Raw genomic sequence first — 20,808 nt, 5'->3', positions numbered from 1 at the left:
AAGAGCTGCTTTGAGAGTCAATCCAGTTGCTGTAAGGAAGGGTTGCTGAGTGAGACCTCAGTGGTGGTGACCCAGTGCTCAAGTGGAGATAGAAAAGTTAGACAGATAGAGTTTTGCTGCAAGCAGGGAAGGCCAAGAAAATAAAGACAGAATTTTAGCAAACATTTCCTAGATTTCTTGAGCCTGCCCTCACATACTAAAATCAAATAAATAAACATTAAAAACCCAGTAAGAGTCGGTGTGATGTAGCTTAACGTGTCAGACTGGAACTCCTGGGCTGCAGTCTCCAATTGGCCATGAAATTATCTCAGTGACCATAGGCCAGTCGCCACTTCTCAGGCTACCCTACCTCAAAGGTTTGGAGGAAAGTGGGATATTTATGGAATGAAAAATAGAAGATCTGCTGGGTGGGGGCAATTCAGTGTTTTTGCCTTCAGAGTCACATGTACACAACTTGCTGATAGTCCCCACTTTAAAATACATTTAATTATAAATGTGCTTTTAATACACAATTTGTGGCATTCATTTGTCCAATTCATTTTTTTCTGATCACAGGGGAAAAAAGTACATTGGTACCTTGGGTTACAGATGCTTCAGGTTACAGACACTTCAGATTACAGACTCCACTAACCCAGAAATAGTACCTCGGGTTAAGAACTTTGCTTCAGGGTGAGAACAGAAATCATGCTCCGGTGACGCGGCAGCAGCAGGAGGCCCCATTAGCTAAAGTGGTACCTCAGGTTAAGAACAGTTTCAGGTTAAGAACGGACCCCCGGAACGAATTAAGTTCTTAACCCGAGGTACCACTGTATTCCATAAGGTAGTTATGTCCTGGGAGATGGCAGAACTAATTACTGGGGAATAATCAGTATCCAAAGGAATGTTGTTGTGTTTTTTAAAAACAACAACAACAACAATGGAATTGAGGGGCCCTTTCTAAGCGTCCTGTTTTTGGAACTCTTTGGAAAATTAATTAAACTGCCCTTTAATGCAAAGAGTTTGCCTTCTGAAACAATGTTTAATGGTTGAAGGCACTGCTCTTTGCTGGACCCATTTTGCAACGTGGATGTAGCAATTTTCGTTCCATGGAAGTAGCTCTGATGATTTAATTGAAAAAATTGGATATTAGAGCTGCATTTGGGTATTTAATGGTTAATTTAAGGAAAAAAGGCTTTCCAGTTTTATCAGTGCTATACTTCTTATTGGCTGGGCTTTTTAAAAAAGAGATTTTTAAAGAATCTTGCCTAAACCAATTATAGCTACTAATTGGTTTTGAAACCTGACCCATGAGGGATATGCAGGGAATGAAAAATACATTTCATGTTTAATCCTTAATCTTCTGCCCTAATGACATCCCATAACTTTGATTTCTACCTTAAAAGAATTATGCATAAGAAAAAAGTAATCTCATGAGCTTCTGACTGTAATATTTATAGGAGCCTGATGAAGAACATAATCTTGGTATTGGTATTTGAAATAACATTCCACATTCTACAGTGGAAATGTAATTTTTACAGCAGATTAGTATTGCTAGACCAATTGGTGCTTAGTATGATTTTGCAATAATTTATATAGCTGTCAAAAGAGCATAGAAAGAAACTGCTTAAATCCTGAGTCAGACGACTGCTCCACCACCCAGCTCAGCATTATTTACAATCTTTGCAGTGACTGGCAGTGGCCCTCCAAGATTTCCAGTGGGAATCTTCCCCACTGCTGCTTGGAGTTGCTGCAGATTCAACCAAGAACCTCTTGCATGCAAAGGCCATGTTCTACCACTAAAGCATAGAATCGAGGGGTTGGAAGGGACCCAAGGATCATCTAGTCCAAACCCCTGCAATACAGGGATCTCAGCATAACATTCAGCCACTTTTGAAACTCCAAAAAAGGAGGGCGACAGAAGACGCAGATTTGCATAAAACGTGTGTGCTGATTTATATGTACAAATTCAAACTTGGAAATAAGTGCAGTACAGTGGTACCTTGGGTTACAGATGCTTACAGACTATGCTAACCCAGAAATATTACCTCGGGTTAAGAACTTTGCTTCAGGATGAGAACAGAAATCGTGCGGCGGTGGCAGTGGGAGGCCCCATTAGCTAAAGTGGTACCTCAGGTTAAGAACAGTTTCAGGTTAAGAAAGGACCTCCAGAACAAATTAAGTTCTTAACCTGAGGTACCACTGTAGTTTAAATAGAAATACAACGTTCCATTGTAGTGAGGAAATCTCACCGGCTGACAACTCAGTCTGCTGTCCAGGGTCTAGCTGTTGATGGACAACTTCAAGGCCTTGTTAGCTGGGCTGATCCTGCCTTGCCCAGGGCCTCACCTCAAGAAATGTCTTCTTCTTGTATGAAGAAAGCAGAAAGACTGGGGGGGGGGGGCACAGTTATTTGGCCAGAGAGACTGAGAGGCAGAATTTTGCATATTGATTCAAATGACTAGTGGGGAAATCTTAGTGGCAGTCTTGTATTCAGTTTTTAAAGCTAGTATTTTATTGAAGCCTCCTATATCATTGTATTACACAGTGGTACCTCGGGTTACAGACACTTCAAAACATAGATGCTTCAGGTTACAGACTCTGCTAACCCAGAAATAGTACCTCGGGTTAAGAACTTTGCTTCAGGGTGTGAACAGAAATCGCGCAGCAGTGGCGCAGCGGCAGCGGGAGGCCCCATTAGCTAAAGTGGTGCTTCAGGTTAAGAACAGTTTCAGGTTAAGAAGGGACCTTTGGAACAAATTAAGTACCGTATTTTTTGCTCTATAACACGCACCTGACCATAACACGCACGTAGTTTTTAGAGGAGGAAAATCCGTAGGCATGCCACCCGTAGGCATTTCCTCCATAACACGCACAGACATTTCCCCTTACTTTCTAGGAGGAAAAAAGTGAGTGTTATGGTGCAAAAAATACGGTACTTAACCCGAGGTACCACTGTACAGGAACTTGCAATGTGCCCTATTTTGCAATCAATCATTAATTGAAGTGTGGTCTCCTTGCAATACATAGTGCTTTACTTGTAGGCGCCAGGACATCCCCAGCTGCTTCCTACTGCAATCTCTCATGACACCACCCAAGTCTCCTGAAGTAGCTTTTGAGGGGAAATAGTCAGCAATGAAGGTCAGCTTGTCTTCATTTGCAGACACAGGCCTCTTTGAGATCCTGGCTTGAGATGCTACACCAAGGGGCACCCTGAGCTGGTTCAACAAAACTGTTAATTCAAATCAACCCTTTATCAGACTGTTTGAAGGCCCACAACGTTCATCACCGGCCTCCGGTTTTGTAAGCAATTCATTAACTTGCTTTTCTCTCCACCTCCCTTCCTTAGATAAGATCCCGACTTCAACATGGGGAAACAGAACAGCAAGTTGCGCCCCGAAGTCATGCAGGATTTGCTAGAAAGCACAGATTTTACAGAACACGAAATCCAGGAATGGTACAAAGGCTTTCTGAGAGACTGTCCAAGCGGACATTTGTCCATGGAGGAGTTTAAGAAAATCTATGGGAATTTTTTCCCTTACGGGGACGCTTCTAAATTTGCCGAACACGTCTTCCGCACGTTTGATGCGAACGGCGACGGAACGATAGACTTCAGAGAATTTATCATTGCCTTGAGCGTAACATCCCGAGGGAAACTGGAGCAGAAGCTGAAATGGGCATTCAGCATGTATGACCTGGATGGAAATGGCTACATCAGCAAGGCAGAGATGTTGGAAATAGTTCAGGTAGGTGTTACTTCCAAGATGTTTGTTCTTTCCTTCAAAAAGAAAAAGAAAGAAAGAATGCCGTTTAATGAACAATGATTGAGCAATAAAGCCTTCAGTATGCTTGGTCTTCCATAGGTTTTTGTTGTTGTTTAGTCGTTTAGTCGTGTCCGACTCTTCGTGACCCCATGGACCAGAGCATGCCAGGCACTCCTGTCTTCCACTGCCTCCCGCAGTTTGGTGAAACTCATGCTGGTAGCTTTGAGAACACCATCCAACCATCTCGTCCTCTGTCGTCCCCTTCTCCTTGTGCCCTCCATCTTTCCCAACATCAGGGTCTTTTCCAGGGAGTCTTCTCTTCTCATGAGGTGGCCAAAGTATTGGAGCCTCAGCTTCAGGATCTGTCCTTCCAGTGAGCACTCAGGGCTGATTTCTTTAAGAATGGAGAGGTTTGATCTTCTTGCAGTCCATGGGACTCTCAAGAGTCTCCTCCAGCACCATAATTCAAAAGCATCAATTCTTCGGCGATCAGCCTTCTTTATGGTCCAGCTCTCACTTCCATACTGGGAAAACCATAGCTTTTACTATACGGACATTTGTTGGCAAGGTGATGTCTCTACTTCTTAAGATGCTGTCTAGGTTTGTCATTGCTCATCTTTAACAACTGCAGGGCTGGAGAACCCGTGGCCCACCAGAGAGTGTTGAGCTCCCAACTCCCTTCAATCGTAGCCAGTATGACCATTGTTTAGGGATGATGGGATCTGAAGTCCAACAGTCTGGATGACCACAGGTTTCCCCATACCTGAAAAGTAAAACACCCAGACCTGCCTAGATCTTTGAATATGCACCTCCCTGGAGTTGTACCTGTCACTGCAAATAGACTCTTGGAATAAGCTGTGTCTTACCTAACAGCTTCCTTCCTCTGGTTCAACACATCAAGCTAATAAATTGTAAGGCTCTTTGTCAGCTAGAATTCCTATCTCTGTGACCGCAGGACAGATCTCTTGTCTGTTTCATGAATAGGGATGGACAAATCTGTCCATTTTGGTTTCTTTCCACTTCTCATTTTCTCAATCTTAAATTCAGCTCTCCCCATTTCCACAGTTTCCTAATTTTTATTTTGAAAGACCATGTAAAAAATTTATATGCATGTGTGTGTGTGTGTGTGTGTGTGTGTGTGTGTTTGTTTGTTTCTCCTTCGTGCTCAATGCTCAATCATTGCAAGCAATTTCCTCTAATATAATTTGCACTAATAAAGGAATATTTGTGTGCACTTTAAGTAATTTCCCCTCCCCCCAAACCTTAGTTGTTGATGGAATATTAATTGCACATCTGTAGAAATGATTTTCTTGTGTTTAGAAAGTGTTTTTTTTTTTGTATTTTATCTTTATCTTTTTTATCATGATCCTTTATTTTTGACTGCTTTGATGGCCTCAGGCTGTGGAGCAGCTTATCAATTTGAAAAGTAAATAAAACAAAATACACTTTATCTGATTCAGAGAAAGCCGTGTTACCCTTAGTTAGAAAAATACGTTGTCGTTCTTGTTTCCAAATGGGAGTTTAATCAGAAAAAAACTATAGTAGAAAGCAGCCATAAAACTCTTGGTACCCTTTCAAAGTGTGAGAGCCAATGAATGACTGTTTATACTGGTGTATGCCTGGAACCCTGGGCTGTATGTAGAAGGGGAGGAGGAATCTACTCTGCTCAGATTCCAAAGTGGATTCATCTGATCTCATCCAGGTGCACCATGACCCAGGTTGCATCAGTGGTCCATTTCAGAATCCACAGGATGCTGAACTAGATGGGTGTTAGTCGGATCCAGCAGGGATCTTCCTAACATTCTTATCTAGCTAATTCTATCCAGTACAGTGGTACTTCGGGTTCCATACGCTTCAGCTTACAGACTCCGCTAACCCAGAAATAGTACCTCGGCTTAAGAACTTTGCTTCAGGATGAGAACAGAAATTGCGCAGCAGTGGCGCGGCGGCAGCGGAAGACCCCATTAGCTAAAGTGGTGTTTCAGGTTAAGAACAGTTTCAGGTTAAGAACGGACCTCCAGAACAAATTAAGTATGTAACCAGAGGTACCACTGTATCCTGAACCCCATTCGGAGTGAAGATTGCTGTGCAGCTCATCTGCTGTAGATAGCAAACCTCTCCAGCTTGTTCTCATGCACACAACAGAGTTTGTCTTGAGTTTCATTACTTTTGACAGTCTGTGCCATGCTGGTTTAAATTTTCCCAAGGTAATGGCAGGAGCTAGAGGAGCACTGGAGCAGAGCATCTGCTCCTGCCCAGCAGGTAGCACTCACCAATCTTTCACCTGCTCCACATTGTTCTAAACTCTGTGGAGCAAGTTTGCCTTTTCGGGTAAGTTTGCATAGCAGTCATAGATTGCAGGGTCACGATTTATGAAATATGCATATGTGTGTGTGTGCCAATTTAGAAAAGAGTGCTATAACTTAAATAGAAATGCAATACCTCTTGCCATGGTGGGGAAGACTGGACAGAAGAGCCCTTCAAATAAAGGCTGCCTTCAGATAGAAAAGTGGGGCGCTTGGCCACCCTGATATGTTGCAGTGGGTTGAAATAGAAATCAACATGCTCTGGATAAAACATAGTGACTGCCTTGGAATCTTTTTTCCCCTGTATCTCTGCTGCATTTTGCTTTTGAAACTGTTTTTGTGGGTTTCGGGCCATAATAAAGAATGTATGTGTACAATGGGAAGAAACTTAAAACAGCTCAGGACCTCAGGGACTGCCTCTCCCCGTATAAACACACCGGGACTCTGTGTTCATCATCTGAGGCCCTTTTGGTGTGCCTCCTTTATTACGTTGTGGGTGGACATGGCAGTCAACACAGAGATTTCTCCAAGTAGTTCTTTATAGTAAGTTGGAACTGAACTAAACAGCTCAGCCGGCCTGCTTTTATAGGCTTTCCCGCCTAAATTAACTTACGTGGACCTGAGTGAAAACTATATACAGTGATACCTCGGGTTACATATGCTTCAGGTTACATACGCTTCAGGTTACAGACTCCGCTAACCCAGAAATAGTACCTCGGGTTAAGAACTTTGCTTCAGGATGAGAACAGAAATCGTGCTCCGGCGGCGCAGCGGCAGCAGGAGGCCCCATTAGCTAAAGTGGTGCTTCAGGTTCAGAACAGTTTCAGGTTAAGAACGGACCTCCAGAACGAATTAAGTACTTAACCCGAGGTACCACTGTACACAATACCCCTGGTGACCAGGGTGAGAACTTCAATGCATAACATCCTTTAAATGTATTTGTAGGAGACGGGGTTATTTTTGTTGGTTTGTTCCTGTTTTAACTATTTATTTGTGCTTTTATTGCGTGTTTTTATCTTGTGAACTGGCCTAAGATCTTTTGATGAAGGGCAGTGTATAAATCCAATAGACCGACCGACAGATAGATAGATATGTGCTCCTGAAGAGGCACGGTAGACCACATTTTACAGTAGATTTAAAGGATAGTACAGCGGACTTAAGGGGCAATCCTATGCATAAGAAGCTGGCATAAAACAAGCCATTGTAAGTTAAGCCAGTTAAAAGTTACACCTGTCTCAAACACCGCTTAGTGGTGTCTCTACTGCTGCTGCTTCTGCTATGCCTAAGCGTGGCAGAGGGGAAACAAGCCTTTAAAATAGTGTTCTATGATTCTTTGGGGAAAACTTACATTGGCCTTGGCTCAGCCAGCTGAGCTGGGATGAGCAAGGTACACAGAGGTATTTTTGGATGAGCCAGGGTTGGAGACTTAACACCAGCTGAGCTAGGATCCAGCCCATTGTATCAGAGATCAGTTGTATCCAGAGTTGCTCATCCTGGTGGATCTTCCTTGTTCCTTAATGGAAAAGAACAGAACTGCTCATGGGTTGGAGAGCTCTGGGTAGTCATCAGAGCCTCTGGAACATGTAAGAGATAGCAGTTGTTCAAGCTGGTACAATTTTAACATGCTTATGAGTCTTCATCAAAACGATTAAAAAAAAAAGATTAAAAAACACACACAAGTCAGATAAGGTGTTATTTGTTTTATGGTTGCATATTTTGTAAGCTGCCTTGAAAATATTAATTTAATGGCAGGATAGAACAAATCCTTAAATATATAAATGCTGTTGCCTCCAACAAATAACGATAATTTTAATTGCAGAATATGCCTGTTGTTTCTGCACCTGGCTTCAATTAATGCCAATATTTCATTTGCTCATCCCACATTATTTTTCATAACTTTGGGGTGACTGAAGGAAAACTGTTGTTACAATGCCAGCTGCTGATGGAGGCAAGAGAGAAATACTTGACTATATTAACCAAGCATTAATTTTCCATTAAACTGATAAATGCCTTTCTGCGCACATATTGGTCCTCTCTGTTTAAAGTATAACAGGGCTGGAAGGTGTACTGGGTCGGTAAGCAGAAGTAAAAAAGCTAGAAATCTGGGGTAGTTGTGAGCTTGGTGGGAATTAAGGCTTGCAATCCTATGCATGTTTAATTTGGGAGTAAGCCTCATTGAATTCAATAGGACCTGCTTCTGAGTAAACATGCATTGCATTGCCCTGCGCTTGTTCCCCAGTGCTGCACCAACAGTCCCTGATTAACATTGTCTTCCGTCATGTCACTTAACTTGCTGTTCTGCATCTCCCAGAAAATATGATTTAATAAGGTCGACTGGAGCAGTGACATTTTCTCGTTTGATGAAGACAATATTTTATTGAGGCAAAGCTATTTTGGATTAAATTTTGCATAAATGAGAACTTCAGGCTAATTTGGAGAATCTTGCTTGAACAAAACTTCAGAGTTTCCATTCGGCTGGTTCCAAGTAGCAGCTTTCTGGACTTACTGAAATTCTCAAGAGGTCTTCAAAGGCTGATTCATTTTCATGACAACTTTTTTTTTTAAAAGCACAGCACAAACTGATGTGGAAATGTGGAGGACTGAATTTAATATTAGAAAAATCAGGAACTGAGAGAAACTTTGTCCCACCCTTACCTGGGCGCCACCCAAGAGGAGGGACATTGCTAGGCACTTAGGCAGTTTGAGATGCTGATCCTTGACACAAACAGGCATAAAATTTGCATATGCTAATTGGTACTCATAGATGCCTTTGAGCAAATTAGATTGAGGAGAGGCCAGGGTCTCCTTCAGCAATGTAATGTGCCTTGCTGCCCTGGGAGCAAAGTAATGATGAATAAATAAATGGGAAAGGAACAGGCAATTGGGGTCCAGCGTAAAGGAATGGGGGCACGGACCCCCCACATCCTAGAGTAGTCTCTGGAATCACAACAGTGATCATCACTACCTTGTGTCCCACTTCTTAGGCAATCTACAAGATGGTTTCTTCGGTTATGAAGATGCCAGAAGACGAATCGACACCCGAGAAAAGAACAGAGAAAATCTTCCGCCAGATGGACACCAACCGGGACGGTAAATAGCCTTTGTATGCTCTCTCTTTAGCTTGCTGGCCTCTGCTTGTTCTGATCTCTCAAACACCTGTCAAACAGCTGGAGTGACTGAATAAACAGAAGGAAGTCCATGCTAATGAGGCCCCTGATATGTATGTAGCAATTGGGCTCTCAAGGTTCTGTGCAGTGCTGACTGTTTACACTATTATGAGAAAGCCGTAGAAGGTCAAACTATGCTTTTTTGGGTAGCTTTTGCAGGTTAGCAGTTTGGCCCATAATTTCTGGAAGCAATCACAGCTGAATAGAAGCCTACAGGAAGCACAGGTCACAAATCAGGGCTCTGATGGCACAACAGGAGGCTGTCTTGGGAGTTATTGTGCTAGAAACCTCCTTCCTGGTCCTTCGAACCCTGGATCTGCTCCCAGGTCAGGTGCTAGGAAACCACTCTAAATGTTTTTTCCTTCTTTCTCCAATTCATCCCAAGCCCACTGTCACTCAGAGCTGAACCAAATTTTACTAAACTCTGGGAAAGTGACTGGTGCCCACATATTTATCTTACAACGCTGGTGATGTTGAGATCTGAAGTCAGAAATATATTAAAAGTCTATGAAAGGTGTAGGTGTCCTTGTTGTGGGGGAGGGAGGGAGGGAGAAAAGAAAGGGAAGGGAAGGGAAGGGAAGGGAAGGGAAGGGAAGGGAAGGGAAGGGAGTCAATCCTGGTGTAAGAGTTTTTATAATGCCTTGGCTGACTCAAAATATTATTTTTCTCCTGTATTATAGATAATTCCTAATGCAGCAGATCAGTTTCAGAAAGGCTTTTGGAAGTGGGTTAAAGGTGATAGTGCTCATTGGTTTAGTGGTGGGATAAACCTTTGCTGAGTTGCAGCCTGTGAGAATTGCCCAATCAGAACTGTTTCAACAAAAAAGAAACCATGCATTTTGTGAATGAGAAGCTTTCGTATGCATGGGAGTCATCCCAGGTGCATTTACCTATGGCAGCGTCTTCAGTCTTTTCCGAAACATGCAGGAATGAATGTTGTGTGTGAAGTGGCTCTTAAGATGCTTTGTCCACTATAGAATTCCAAAACAGCATCTCTGTTTATTTTCTAGGAAAACTTTCTCTGGAAGAGTTTATTCGAGGAGCCAAGAGTGACCCATCCATCGTCCGTCTCCTTCAGTGTGACCCCAGCAGCGCTGGGCAGTTCTAAAACAGTTGCTTGGATTATTTCATGTCTCTGGGGGTTTTTTTTATTTCTTTTCTCTCTCTCTCTCTCTCTCTCTCTCTCTCTCTCTCTCTCTCTTTTTGCCAAAACAACATTCATGGTGGCATTGCCTCTGTCTGGCCAACTATGCCTTCTTTTGTGGCACCTTTCGCTTTCGTTGTGGCAGATCAGGTAGAAGTTGTGCTAGGAAAACACTCTCCCAAATGCATCCTGGGACACAGAGAGAGCTGCCTGCACAACTATGTCAGTTTTCAAATGGTTGTCACAATCTGCACAGCCTGGTCCTCAATCAGTTTGCCTGGGAGCAAATCCCACTGGGTTTGAACAGGACTTCCTTCCAAGCATGCTTAGGACTGAAGCCTTAAGTTTTGATTTGTCTGTCAATTCCAAGCTAAAAAAAAGAAATGCGGAAGGGACGAGAGCCCTTTGCCAGAAGTATGTAGGGTTCTGAGGCATGCATGGAGTAGTGTGCAAGAAATATCTCCCGTGTTCCCTTCAGTGCTGGGGAATGCTGAAGAACATTCTCTGGCATTGCAGCAAATGAAGAAGCCTCTTTCAGAGCTCCATGTGTGCACCAGTGATGCTAGCAGCAGGGTTTGGATCACAGTCAGACCAAGTAATTTAACATTCCTGGCGGCATTCAGCTACGTTTTAATCAGAATGGACCCACTGAGATTCATAGAATTGTAGAGTTGGAAGAGACCCCAAGGGTCATCTAGTCCAACCCCCCGCAACGCAGGAATCACAACTAAAGCATCCCTCACTGATGTCCCTCAAACTTCTGCTTAAAAACCTTCAGTGAAGGGAGAGTCCACCACCTTCCGAAGGGGTCCACACCAACATCAAATAGCTTTTGCCGTCTGAAAGGTCTTCCTAAAGTTTAGTCAGAATCTCCTTTCTTGTCATTTGAATTGATTGGTTTGGGTCATGCCCCCTGGAGCAGGAGAAAACAAGCTTCCAACTTCCATGTGATCCCCTTCAGATATTTGAAGATGGCTATCGTATCGCCTCCTTTTCTCCAGGCTTAAGCATTCTTCACAAGGCTTGGTTTCCAGACCCTTGCTCATCTTGGTCACCTAACATGACTAATGTCCATTCCTTTCAATGGGTCTACTCCGAGTAAAGCATAGTTGAATGCCACCATCTGTCTCCATGTTATGCAAGAGATGGGCTGCTGCAACAAACCTCTGTAAGGTCCCTGCTTATCTCTAATAAAATTACCTGTGGTCACTGCTTAGAGGTAAGCATGAAGGTTTCTAGAGTTAAACACAGCCCTTAGTTCCTAGTACAGCAGCCAAATGAGTTCTGTGCACAAATCCTAAGTAATGTGTGCCTGGCAGGTGTGAAATTTGCTGTTCTAATCATTCAGCCTCAATAAACACAATCAGGGGTGCCATTTGATACATTGGGTGTAGATTTAACCCATGGACAATTCCTTTTGGCGGCCAAGGTGCGAGTTAGAGGAGAAGGCAGGGGGGAAAGCGATAGGCACCAGTGCTAACATGACACACACAAAGGACAGCGCACCTTGCCTATCGGTGATGCCTTCACAGCGCTGGGAAGCTCTGAATGCTTCTGTAAGATGAAGGTGCAGTGGGTGGGGGAGAGAGAAGAAAGGTTGTTCAGCTGCCTTCTCTGGGTGATGCGACTGCATTTCTTCTTAAAAGGAGGACATGCATTTGGAGAGAGGGCAGAAGAAAATGCCACGCGGCAGTTGTGATGCTGGTCGTTGGTTACCATTTGGGATCAGGGAAGGCAACTTGTGTATTTGGAAAACTTGAGTTGAGGAAATCCATCCCTTGGAGCAAAGTGAATGTTTTGGTGGGCTGATGATAAAGAAGAAGCACCTACAACTCAAAGGCCACTTGCAGGGAAGAGAGCAACAAGGAAATGGCAGGATTTGGTGGTTAGAAGACAGAGAAATATTTGAGAAGGTGTTCTTTTTCTCTTAGACAGAAGAAAGTTGACGAGAGTCGGGTGGATCTATGGTATGCCAGCAAACGTGTTTCCTAAACACGTGCCTGCCAACTTTTGGGAAGGCAGGATGCAGTTTTCAGGGGGAGAATAGCTTAGCACTCCTTGCACTTGCCAATTCTCCCCTACAAACGCCCCTCCAAGGTCGTAGAAATCATAGCGTCAGAAGGCACCTTGGAGGTCATATTGTCCAACTCCCTGCTTTTGCAAAGCAGAATGCAGCTCATCATCTCTGCCAGATGTTCACCCAGCTTCTGCATCAATACCTCTAGCAAAGAAGAGCTTGTTGCCTACTGAGGCAGGCTGTTCCGCTGTTCCATTTTCCCCTGCCTTCTTCTGGGCTTGGAACCAGATTGGCGGAAGAACAGTGGGATCGATAGGGCAGCATTTGCAGAGGAGAATCAGCAGAGTTAAATCCCCCCCCCCCCACGCACACCACTTCCCTCCTGCAAATGCTCTGCCCCTGCATCAGAGATAAACTCAGTACTGGGAACCTGGTGTTTGATTTGTAACGTGGTTCTGTCCTGAAGAAGCAGCAGAAAAACCCCCCCACAAAATTGCATGTGGAAGAAAAGCAGTGGAGGAGTCACTTCAGCTCAAGCTCTCAAAATCACAGCACAATTTGAGCAGCTGACACGGAGGGAAGCATGTTGATTTGGGTGCGGTTTGGTTTCACCATTGCAGAGGGGAGAAAACTCACCAGCCAGGTGTCTCTTTCTCCCTGGGTGTCCACATTGTAAAGTGGTCTTGTGAAATGGCTAGGTTTGTTTTGGTTTCTGGTTTTCACGTGATCTCGCCATGTGGTTGCACTTTCACAACACCATCTGAATCACACCTCAGAAGTGGCTGTGTGAATCAGCCTCAAAACTTATCTATATCCTGGGTTGGTTGGTTGGTTTTTTTAGGCAGGGCACACCTGGGACCATGGGAAACGCTAGCATCCCGTATTGTTCAGATATTAAATTGTAGGACTCATGCATCAGTACACCACCATGGTCTGTACTGAAACATGGAAATGGTACCATTTGTGATATATTTATATATACTTAAATATATATTAAAATATTTTTTTAAAATATAAAAAAACTATAGGAGAAAGATTTTGGATTTTTATCTCTTTTTTTACTTTCTTTTGCCTGAAGGCAATTGATTATTTTGTTTTTCCTCTTCTTCTTCTTTAGACCTCAGATAGTTAGATGGGGAAAAGCAGAATCAAAAGAATAAGCACAATTTAAGCTCACAAACAAGAATATGAAAACCCCCCAGTTGCTCGGGAAAAGGGTTGGAGGAACCTGTGCCCCCCCCCATTTTTTGGTTAGATTCCAACTCCTGTTCATCCCAGCCAGCATAGCCAATGGTCAGGGATGAGGGGACTTGCCATTCATCAGCATCTACATTGCACCAGAATGAAGGTTGGCAGAAGGTAGATCAGAAACTGTCGGTTGATCTTGGGGTGATTTGCAGGAGATTGGCAGGTGTTTCTTCTCTCCCAACGGTTTGTTTAACAATAGCAAAGGCTAGCATGACCCTCTCCTGCAGCCCCACCTGAAATTAGGCTGTTTTGATGAATGGAGCTTGAAGAGAAGGCAGCTGTGAATCCCTCTGTGTGTGAAAGAGCTGTGAGATCAGTCCCTGGCCCTTAACACAAAGCATACAGAAGCCTAGCCAACTCTCCATTTTGTGCCAGCGGATGGACCTCCCAAGTTCCAGTAAAAATGAAATGGATCCATCAAGCCTCAAGCCCGGAGCCATCTGGCCAGCTGTTCTGATGCAGGGTAAGGGAATAGAGCTGCTTGATTATGGGAGCATCCACAGGGGTCTACGGGTGCTGCATGGGAGTGCTGGCATCTGCAAGTGCTCCATCTTTTGCTCTGGCACCTAGAGGGAAGAATGCCAGGGTCGGTTGCATCTGCAGGTGTGATGGGGGAGCTAGCAGAGTGCTGTCTTGCAGGCTGACGGGGGTCTCATTTGAGAACTGTATGCACAATGGGGGTGAAAGCTGGCAATGGCTCCTCTCCCTTCAGACTCTCACAGTTGCTTAGCTAGGAAAACCAGAACCCCAAACTCTGCACCACTTGGGTCACAGGGGCACCATTTCACATCACAGTGGAGGAGAGATTCCCAGCAAGATTAGATTGCAGAAACTAAAGCAGTGAGTTTTAGGAACATTTCTTGCGGCCACAGGGTACCTTGTAAGAGAACAGCAGCTATGTTATTAACAAAAGCAAAGCGGGCATTGCCTACCTTCTTAAGTGAGGGATTCTTTTTTTGCTTCTGACTTGCAAACCTAATCCATGGGTCCATTTCATTGGTGTGATAACAAAGGCCAGTGAACTGGTCCGATATTGGTCTTCCTGAGGAATAGTCCAGTGTGATCTAAAACAGGGCACCTGTCTTTCATTTCCCCCCTCCCCATATGCAAATCTGGCAGACTTTTGAGATAGTTTGTCACTTATTGAGGCTATATATCTATAGAACTAGCCATATGCCCTGAGAGGAGGAGGAGAAGGAGCTTCCTGGGATTTGTCAAAAGTGACCTTGTGGAGACAGAGTGCAGCTGAGCCTTAATGCAAAGCAAGGTTAGTTCTGCTGCTGCTGACATTACATGGTCTATCCTGGAGTATAAGCAGCAACTATTGTTGACTAGATGTTTAGTGAGACTGGCAGTGATCCTTTGTACCATGTGGGTAGCAGAACATATATTCACTCCCAAAGCAACCAAGTCCCCGAAGAGATGTCCCAGTGCAATGTGTTCTTCTCTACCATCCAAGCTGCCTACTGGCTGTTTATCAGAGCCAAAACAAAGCTTCTCCCGATGATTCCTGTCTAGAAATAACTAACAAGGTGATAGTCAAGTCATACTAAACTAAGGCAACTGCTATGCCCCTAACCTTAGGGGCCGTGTCAAAATTACTCAACGGTATTGCTAGGGGACGTTCCCCAAATACCCATCACAGATACATCCGCATGATACAACCCTCTGCCTTGCTAGTTCCAAATTATTCTTTTGCCAGCAGCTTGTGGCCATGTGACTCCAGAATAGGGTTGCCACCTGTCCTGTGTGATACAGGATCATCCTGTATTTCAGTGTAAAATGCTATGTCCTATGTTGATTCAATACAAGACACAATTTGCCCTGTATTTCCTCTATTTCTGTTTTGTTGTGCTCTTTTGCTTTCACTCCCTTGGCCAAGTTAGGGATCTCCCCCCCCCCCCGCCTCACCCTCTTTCTTGGCCATGTTAGGGTTCTTCTCCACATGCCCCCCTCTGCTACTGCAGGGAAGGCATGGATCCAAGTGGTTTTTCTTTGGTCCCGCCATTTTCCCTGGGAAAACCCGCTGTTTCCCCCTGAATTGAAACAAAGGTTAATTGGGTTTTCAACAGATTGACAATTCTTCCAATTCAGCAGTAAATGGCGGGCTTACCAGGGGAAAGCAGTGAGACAAAAAAGCAAAACTGTTCAGACCCCATCCACTGTCCTGTGCCAAGAAATTGTGGCATGAACAGAAGTCTGAATGAGCCCTCAGACGTATCATGAAACACATGTCATTGTTTCCAGTAGCTAACTGACTTGTAAAGTCATTTTTAGTGGCCACACACAAATTGACACTGGTATAATTCTAAATGAATACAGTGGTACCTCAGGTTAAGAACTTAATTCATTCTGGAAATCCGTTCTTAACCTGAAACTGTTCTTAACCTGAGGTGCCACTTTAGCTAATGGGGCCTCCTGCTGCTGCTGCGCCGTTGTCTGTTCTCGTCCTGAAGCAAAGTTCTTAACCCGAGGTATTATTTCTGGGTTAGCGGAGTCTGTAACCGGAAGCATCTGTAACCTGAAGCATCTGTAACCCAAGGTACCACTGTAGTTTGCATGGAGCAATAAGCAAGGCATTAGCATATATATGTATAGATATCATTGCAGTTACGTTGGTTTTTTTTGTATCTGTTCCTGTAGTCGCTGGGAAATTCTGTTTAAATTCCCACTGCCTCGCATAGCTTGCATGCAGCAATGGTGACCTATTAGGCAACCGTTACTTGGATGGTACCACAGGGTTTGACTTGAGCATAGATAGCCATTCTTCATTTCATATAACGTAGGGCCAGAAACACACCCTTCATTATTTTTATGTCTTGAAAACTTGTGCGACTATTATGAAATAGTAAGAGTTTGGCCCATCCTGTTTGATAAAATCTTGAGAGATGTTCCTGACTGCAGAGGCCTGAGTTTGGGCATATTGGTTAGTATATAGAGAATGATCACCTCTGAAACTTCCGCCAGTGTCTTCCCATGCGTTTTGTCAATTCCACCAGAGTGGCAGTTGATTGATGCCACCATACACATGTTTGTACCGGGGTTACAAAACCGAGAGTCTCTTTTATTAATTTCATAGTTCCAAATTAGACTAAAAGCCCATCTTGAAGTTGCATCCAATCTAGCTATGAAGCCACGTTGTAAACGGTGTTTGTCACATGGCAAGTTCTTCTGCTGCCTGTTGGAAAACAGGATTTTGACACACGTAGTAATTCAACTGGATGAGGCGGCTGCTACAGCAGAGCTACAAAATTTGTGAAGGAGGTTTCTGATGGAGAGCCTATGGTTGTTTTTTTCAAAATGCCACACATCCTCCTGCTATCATTCATCAGCAGGAACAGGGGAGTGTTGCTTCCCAATGCAAAGGTTGCCGCTGCTAACTAAGGGGTGATGTGGCAGGGAGGTCCATGTGGGCAATGTGGCAGAGCCAATCTGTCACTCCCGAGGCTGCCCCTTGCCCCTCTCCCTCTTGGTTGCCGACAGCGACTTCTGCATTGGGAAGCCAAGTAAGTAACCTGTTTGGAAATGTGCTCCAAGTGCCATCACAAAATGGCTGCCGTGGTGTGCGGCATAACACAAAATGGCTGCCACATCTAAAAGAGCGGGGAGGGGAGAGGAACACAAAATGGTGTGGGCATGTTTCTCCTCAATGAGAAAAAGCATTTACACCAGCTACCTACCTCCATGCTTGCTCACAGAGAGGAAGTGTTTTGCTCTGTTCTGAAGGAAGGGTGGGAATGAAATGTCATGTTGAAGGAAGCATATTCAGTGTGGGAGAAACCAAACCAGGGCAAAGAGGAATTGAGCAGGAAGAGCAAATAGTCTGCCACGCATTGTGGATTTTTGAGGGGATAATTACTGAGATCCTTCACAGCTGGCATAGGAGGTAATTGTGGGCACACTGGCACCAGGTTGGTAACCGTCGAATTGATCCAATTGCCTGTTGCGTTTGGAGCACACACTCTTTTCCAAAGGTGGCAAAATTAGCTCTCAAAGTCTAAATTACTTCCATCCTATTGTAATTCCCATAAATGCTTTAGGGTAGGATCTAGCCACATCTTCACTGATGGAATTTCCAAAACATGAAGCATAACCCTGTCACGAAGTGTTTTAAAGCCCCATCATCGCTGGAGCATGGAGAAAGGGCTCTGTTTGTACGGAGGCTTAAGACTTGACCTGAGGGGAGATTCAGTTCGGTTCTCATTTAAACACAGGTCTGTGTAATTTGCACTTCCTGAAACGCACAAACTGATACACAGCCGTCCTTCAAGATTTGCACTCCTTTGAATTTTGCAATGCAGTTCCCCAGCCAAATACAAAAGATGTATATATTAGGGGAAAGTGTGCATTAAAATGCATATATTAGTGAAAATGACATAGAGGAATGTGTATATTTGACTAAACTGCATACAGAAATGTGTGTATTAGGAGAAATTCACATTAAAATGCTGGAAAATATTTCATGAGGACTCATTTGGGGGGTGGGAATTGTGAAATGTGGAAATGTGAAGAGCTGCACTTGAGACTGGGAAAATGAGAAACACTCTTAGTTTCTCTAAAATTAACAGATTTGTCTGTCCATCATCAAGAATCATACAATTATTAGTTTCAACCCTAGGCCATCAGTGCAGACTTGGAAGATACAAAGTAAAGCTAATAGACCTTTAGTTGAAATCACAAAAGGCCGTGGCCACAAGGCGTTGCTTCTAAAAGGCAAGCAGATGTCTTCTTAAAATGTTGCTTTTCATTAAGCAGCTCACCCATTTTGGCTCAGAGCCTTGTTGCCCACTTTAGGGACACGGCATGTGGTTCCTTCTCTGCTATGTTAAAACCAGAATAGAGTCAATTTTGATATTCATATGTGAAAACAGGCCAAAGGCAGAAGGCCAGAAACAGCTGCACATAACAGAAATAGGTGGAGTTGTTTTTTACACACATTTTGCAGCCCAAGCCTATACACAATTACAGTGGTACTTCGGTTTTCGAATGTAATCCATTCTGGAAGACCGTTCGAGTTCCAAAACGTTTGAAAACCAAAAACTCAATACGGAAGCCTCAATATGGAAAACTCAATATGGAAGCTGCGTTTTATGTTTGACTTCTGAGGTACGTTCGAAAACCGAAACATTTATTTCTGGGCTTAGAGTGTTCGAGTTCCAAAATGTTCCTCAACGGATGGAGCCCTGCTTGTCACATGGCCAGATGTGGCCCCCCAAAAATAGTTGATTTAAAGTCATTGCTGTTTCTAGATGGAGGTTTATAGTGGGATCAGGACTCCTTTCTACGGGGGGCGGGGACTGTGGTCAATGGCAACAATATGCAATAGCCCAATGATCAGTTTGCAAATTAAGTCCCCATATGGAAGCACCCTGCAAATCATGCCTTCCTTGTAGCAATGAATGACACTTCTCCTTCCTGTTGCATGCCCCCCACAGCTACTTTTGAGGTGGGTGACCCTCTGGAATGCCATGGGATGTGGCATGGGGGGCGGGACTATAGCAGGAAGGGAAAATGGATGCATACTGCTTGCATAAAAAGTGGTTTCTGCTAACATCGTGGGATCCAAACCAATCTCTTTTGCGTCTCCCCTAGTTCTCATGTGAAAATCCACAAACTATATGAAGATCCCAATTCCTGCTTTTTTAAGAGTTCATGACCCCAGTACAGAAAGGCACATATACACCTTGCTAGATGAGGAAGTCTGTGTGTAATGGTGCAGCACTCACCTGCCTTGGTTCAACCCATCACCCAAGGTAGCAGTAGCACCTATCAGCACTTCCAGAGGGGGAAGCATCAGACTGCATTTGGTTCCATCTCTTGTCACACTGGTAGAAGAGCTGGAGAAAGCATTTTAGCAGCTACTGGGTTGTTTCCAAGACCAACAATGAGCCCTGTCTAACTTGAAAGCTTGCATACTCACTCTGACCTTGTTCCAATAAAAGAGATAGCTGCTGAGAATCCAGTGGGAATAAATTGCGGGCGCCTACTGACTTTCCTGTTGTGCCTCCTTGTTTCTTATGCAGCCTAAAGGCAAGCCATCAGATGAACATTTTGGAGCGCAGGCAGCTGTGTTATAGACACCTAGGCCTTGTGCAGACCCATGGTTAATTGACTAATAAATCATCCTAGCTGATGTGCCATCAGAGAGACAGTTGGCTCTTGATCATAGCTGTCTTTGCTTAGATAAATTGGCTGTGGTGGTGACAAAGGCTGAGGAGATGTAATGGTATTTCCCCTTCCTTCCTTCCTTCCTTCCTTCCTTCCTTCCTTCCTTCCTTCCTTCCTTCCTTCCTTCCTTCCTTCCTTGCCAGTCCAGTGAGAACAAGCACTTTCAGGTCAAGTCTTTAGCAGTTTTGACACATGCATGCGTACACAGGCATGTCCACACACAGGCACGCTACGAAGACATTTAGCATTCTTTAAACAAGTATTAAATCTATAATACTGATGGTGAATAGACTTCCAGTTGTCTCTGTAGCATTTTATTAAAGCCTTTTGGAATTGCTAGGTAGTAGGGATGTCGTTTTTTTGTGGGGTCATACGTTTCCTCCATTCTCATGTTTATGGGCATGAACCACAAAATCACAGAGCTGCACCAGGTAGGCTCGGGAACAAACTCAGGATATAAGTCAGGCTGCTTCACGGGTTACCAGATTTCCATTTCAGTGACGACAGAAACATGCACTTAGACCCATGCTGGCCTCAACCCAGAGATACCTGATCGGGATTAAGTTTCACTGAAGGGAGCAAATTAGTCGTGACTTGGATCACCCGATCTGGATCAGGGCACAAGAGCAATGCAAATGGGGGACTGCATCTCATGCCTGAAATTTGAATGTGCATCTGCCATGCCTCAATTTGCATGTTGCAAATTAGCCATGCATCCATTTGCTCATCAATATACCCTATCTGCTTAGCATGGTTCCAGATCTAGCAAGGCCTGGAAAACCACCTGTGGACATTGCTTCTGTTGGTGTATCTCCCTTCTTGCGTCAGGTTGAAGTATATCTCGTTTTTAAATGTTCAGCATGATGGGTTAAAGCCAACCTGTAGAACAAGCACGGTATAGTCAGTCAAAGAATAGAGAAGATTTGGTGAATGGTAGTAAATTCTGTGTTCCCAAGCATGGCCACTGTTTTATGCGTCCTTTTCTAGAGTTCTGTGTGTGGAAGGAACGAATTTTTTT

At 44.0% G+C, this 20,808-nt stretch overlaps 1 protein-coding gene across 5 annotated transcripts in view; it reads left to right on the top strand.

Annotated features, from left to right (window-relative positions):
• Positions 1-19,018, top strand: part of NCALD (neurocalcin delta) — a 62,320-nt gene extending 43,302 nt beyond the window's left edge. For all 5 annotated transcript variants that reach the window (XM_079984847.1, XM_079984846.1, XM_079984850.1 and 2 more), the window contains exons 2-4: positions 3,326-3,722; positions 9,031-9,136; positions 10,224-19,018. In XM_079984847.1, coding sequence (XP_079840973.1) covers positions 3,345-3,722; positions 9,031-9,136; positions 10,224-10,321 — 582 coding nt within the window. In that variant the 5' untranslated portion in view covers positions 3,326-3,344 and the 3' untranslated portion in view covers positions 10,322-19,018. The remainder of the gene's footprint in view (positions 1-3,325; positions 3,723-9,030; positions 9,137-10,223) is intronic.
• Positions 19,019-20,808: the final 1,790 nt, after the last annotated feature.

This window comes from Podarcis cretensis (genome assembly GCF_951804945.1).
Source record: "Podarcis cretensis genome assembly, chromosome: 7".
Lineage (NCBI taxonomy): Eukaryota > Metazoa > Chordata > Lepidosauria > Squamata > Lacertidae > Podarcis > Podarcis cretensis.
This window is presented reverse-complemented; position numbering and strand designations above follow the sequence as displayed.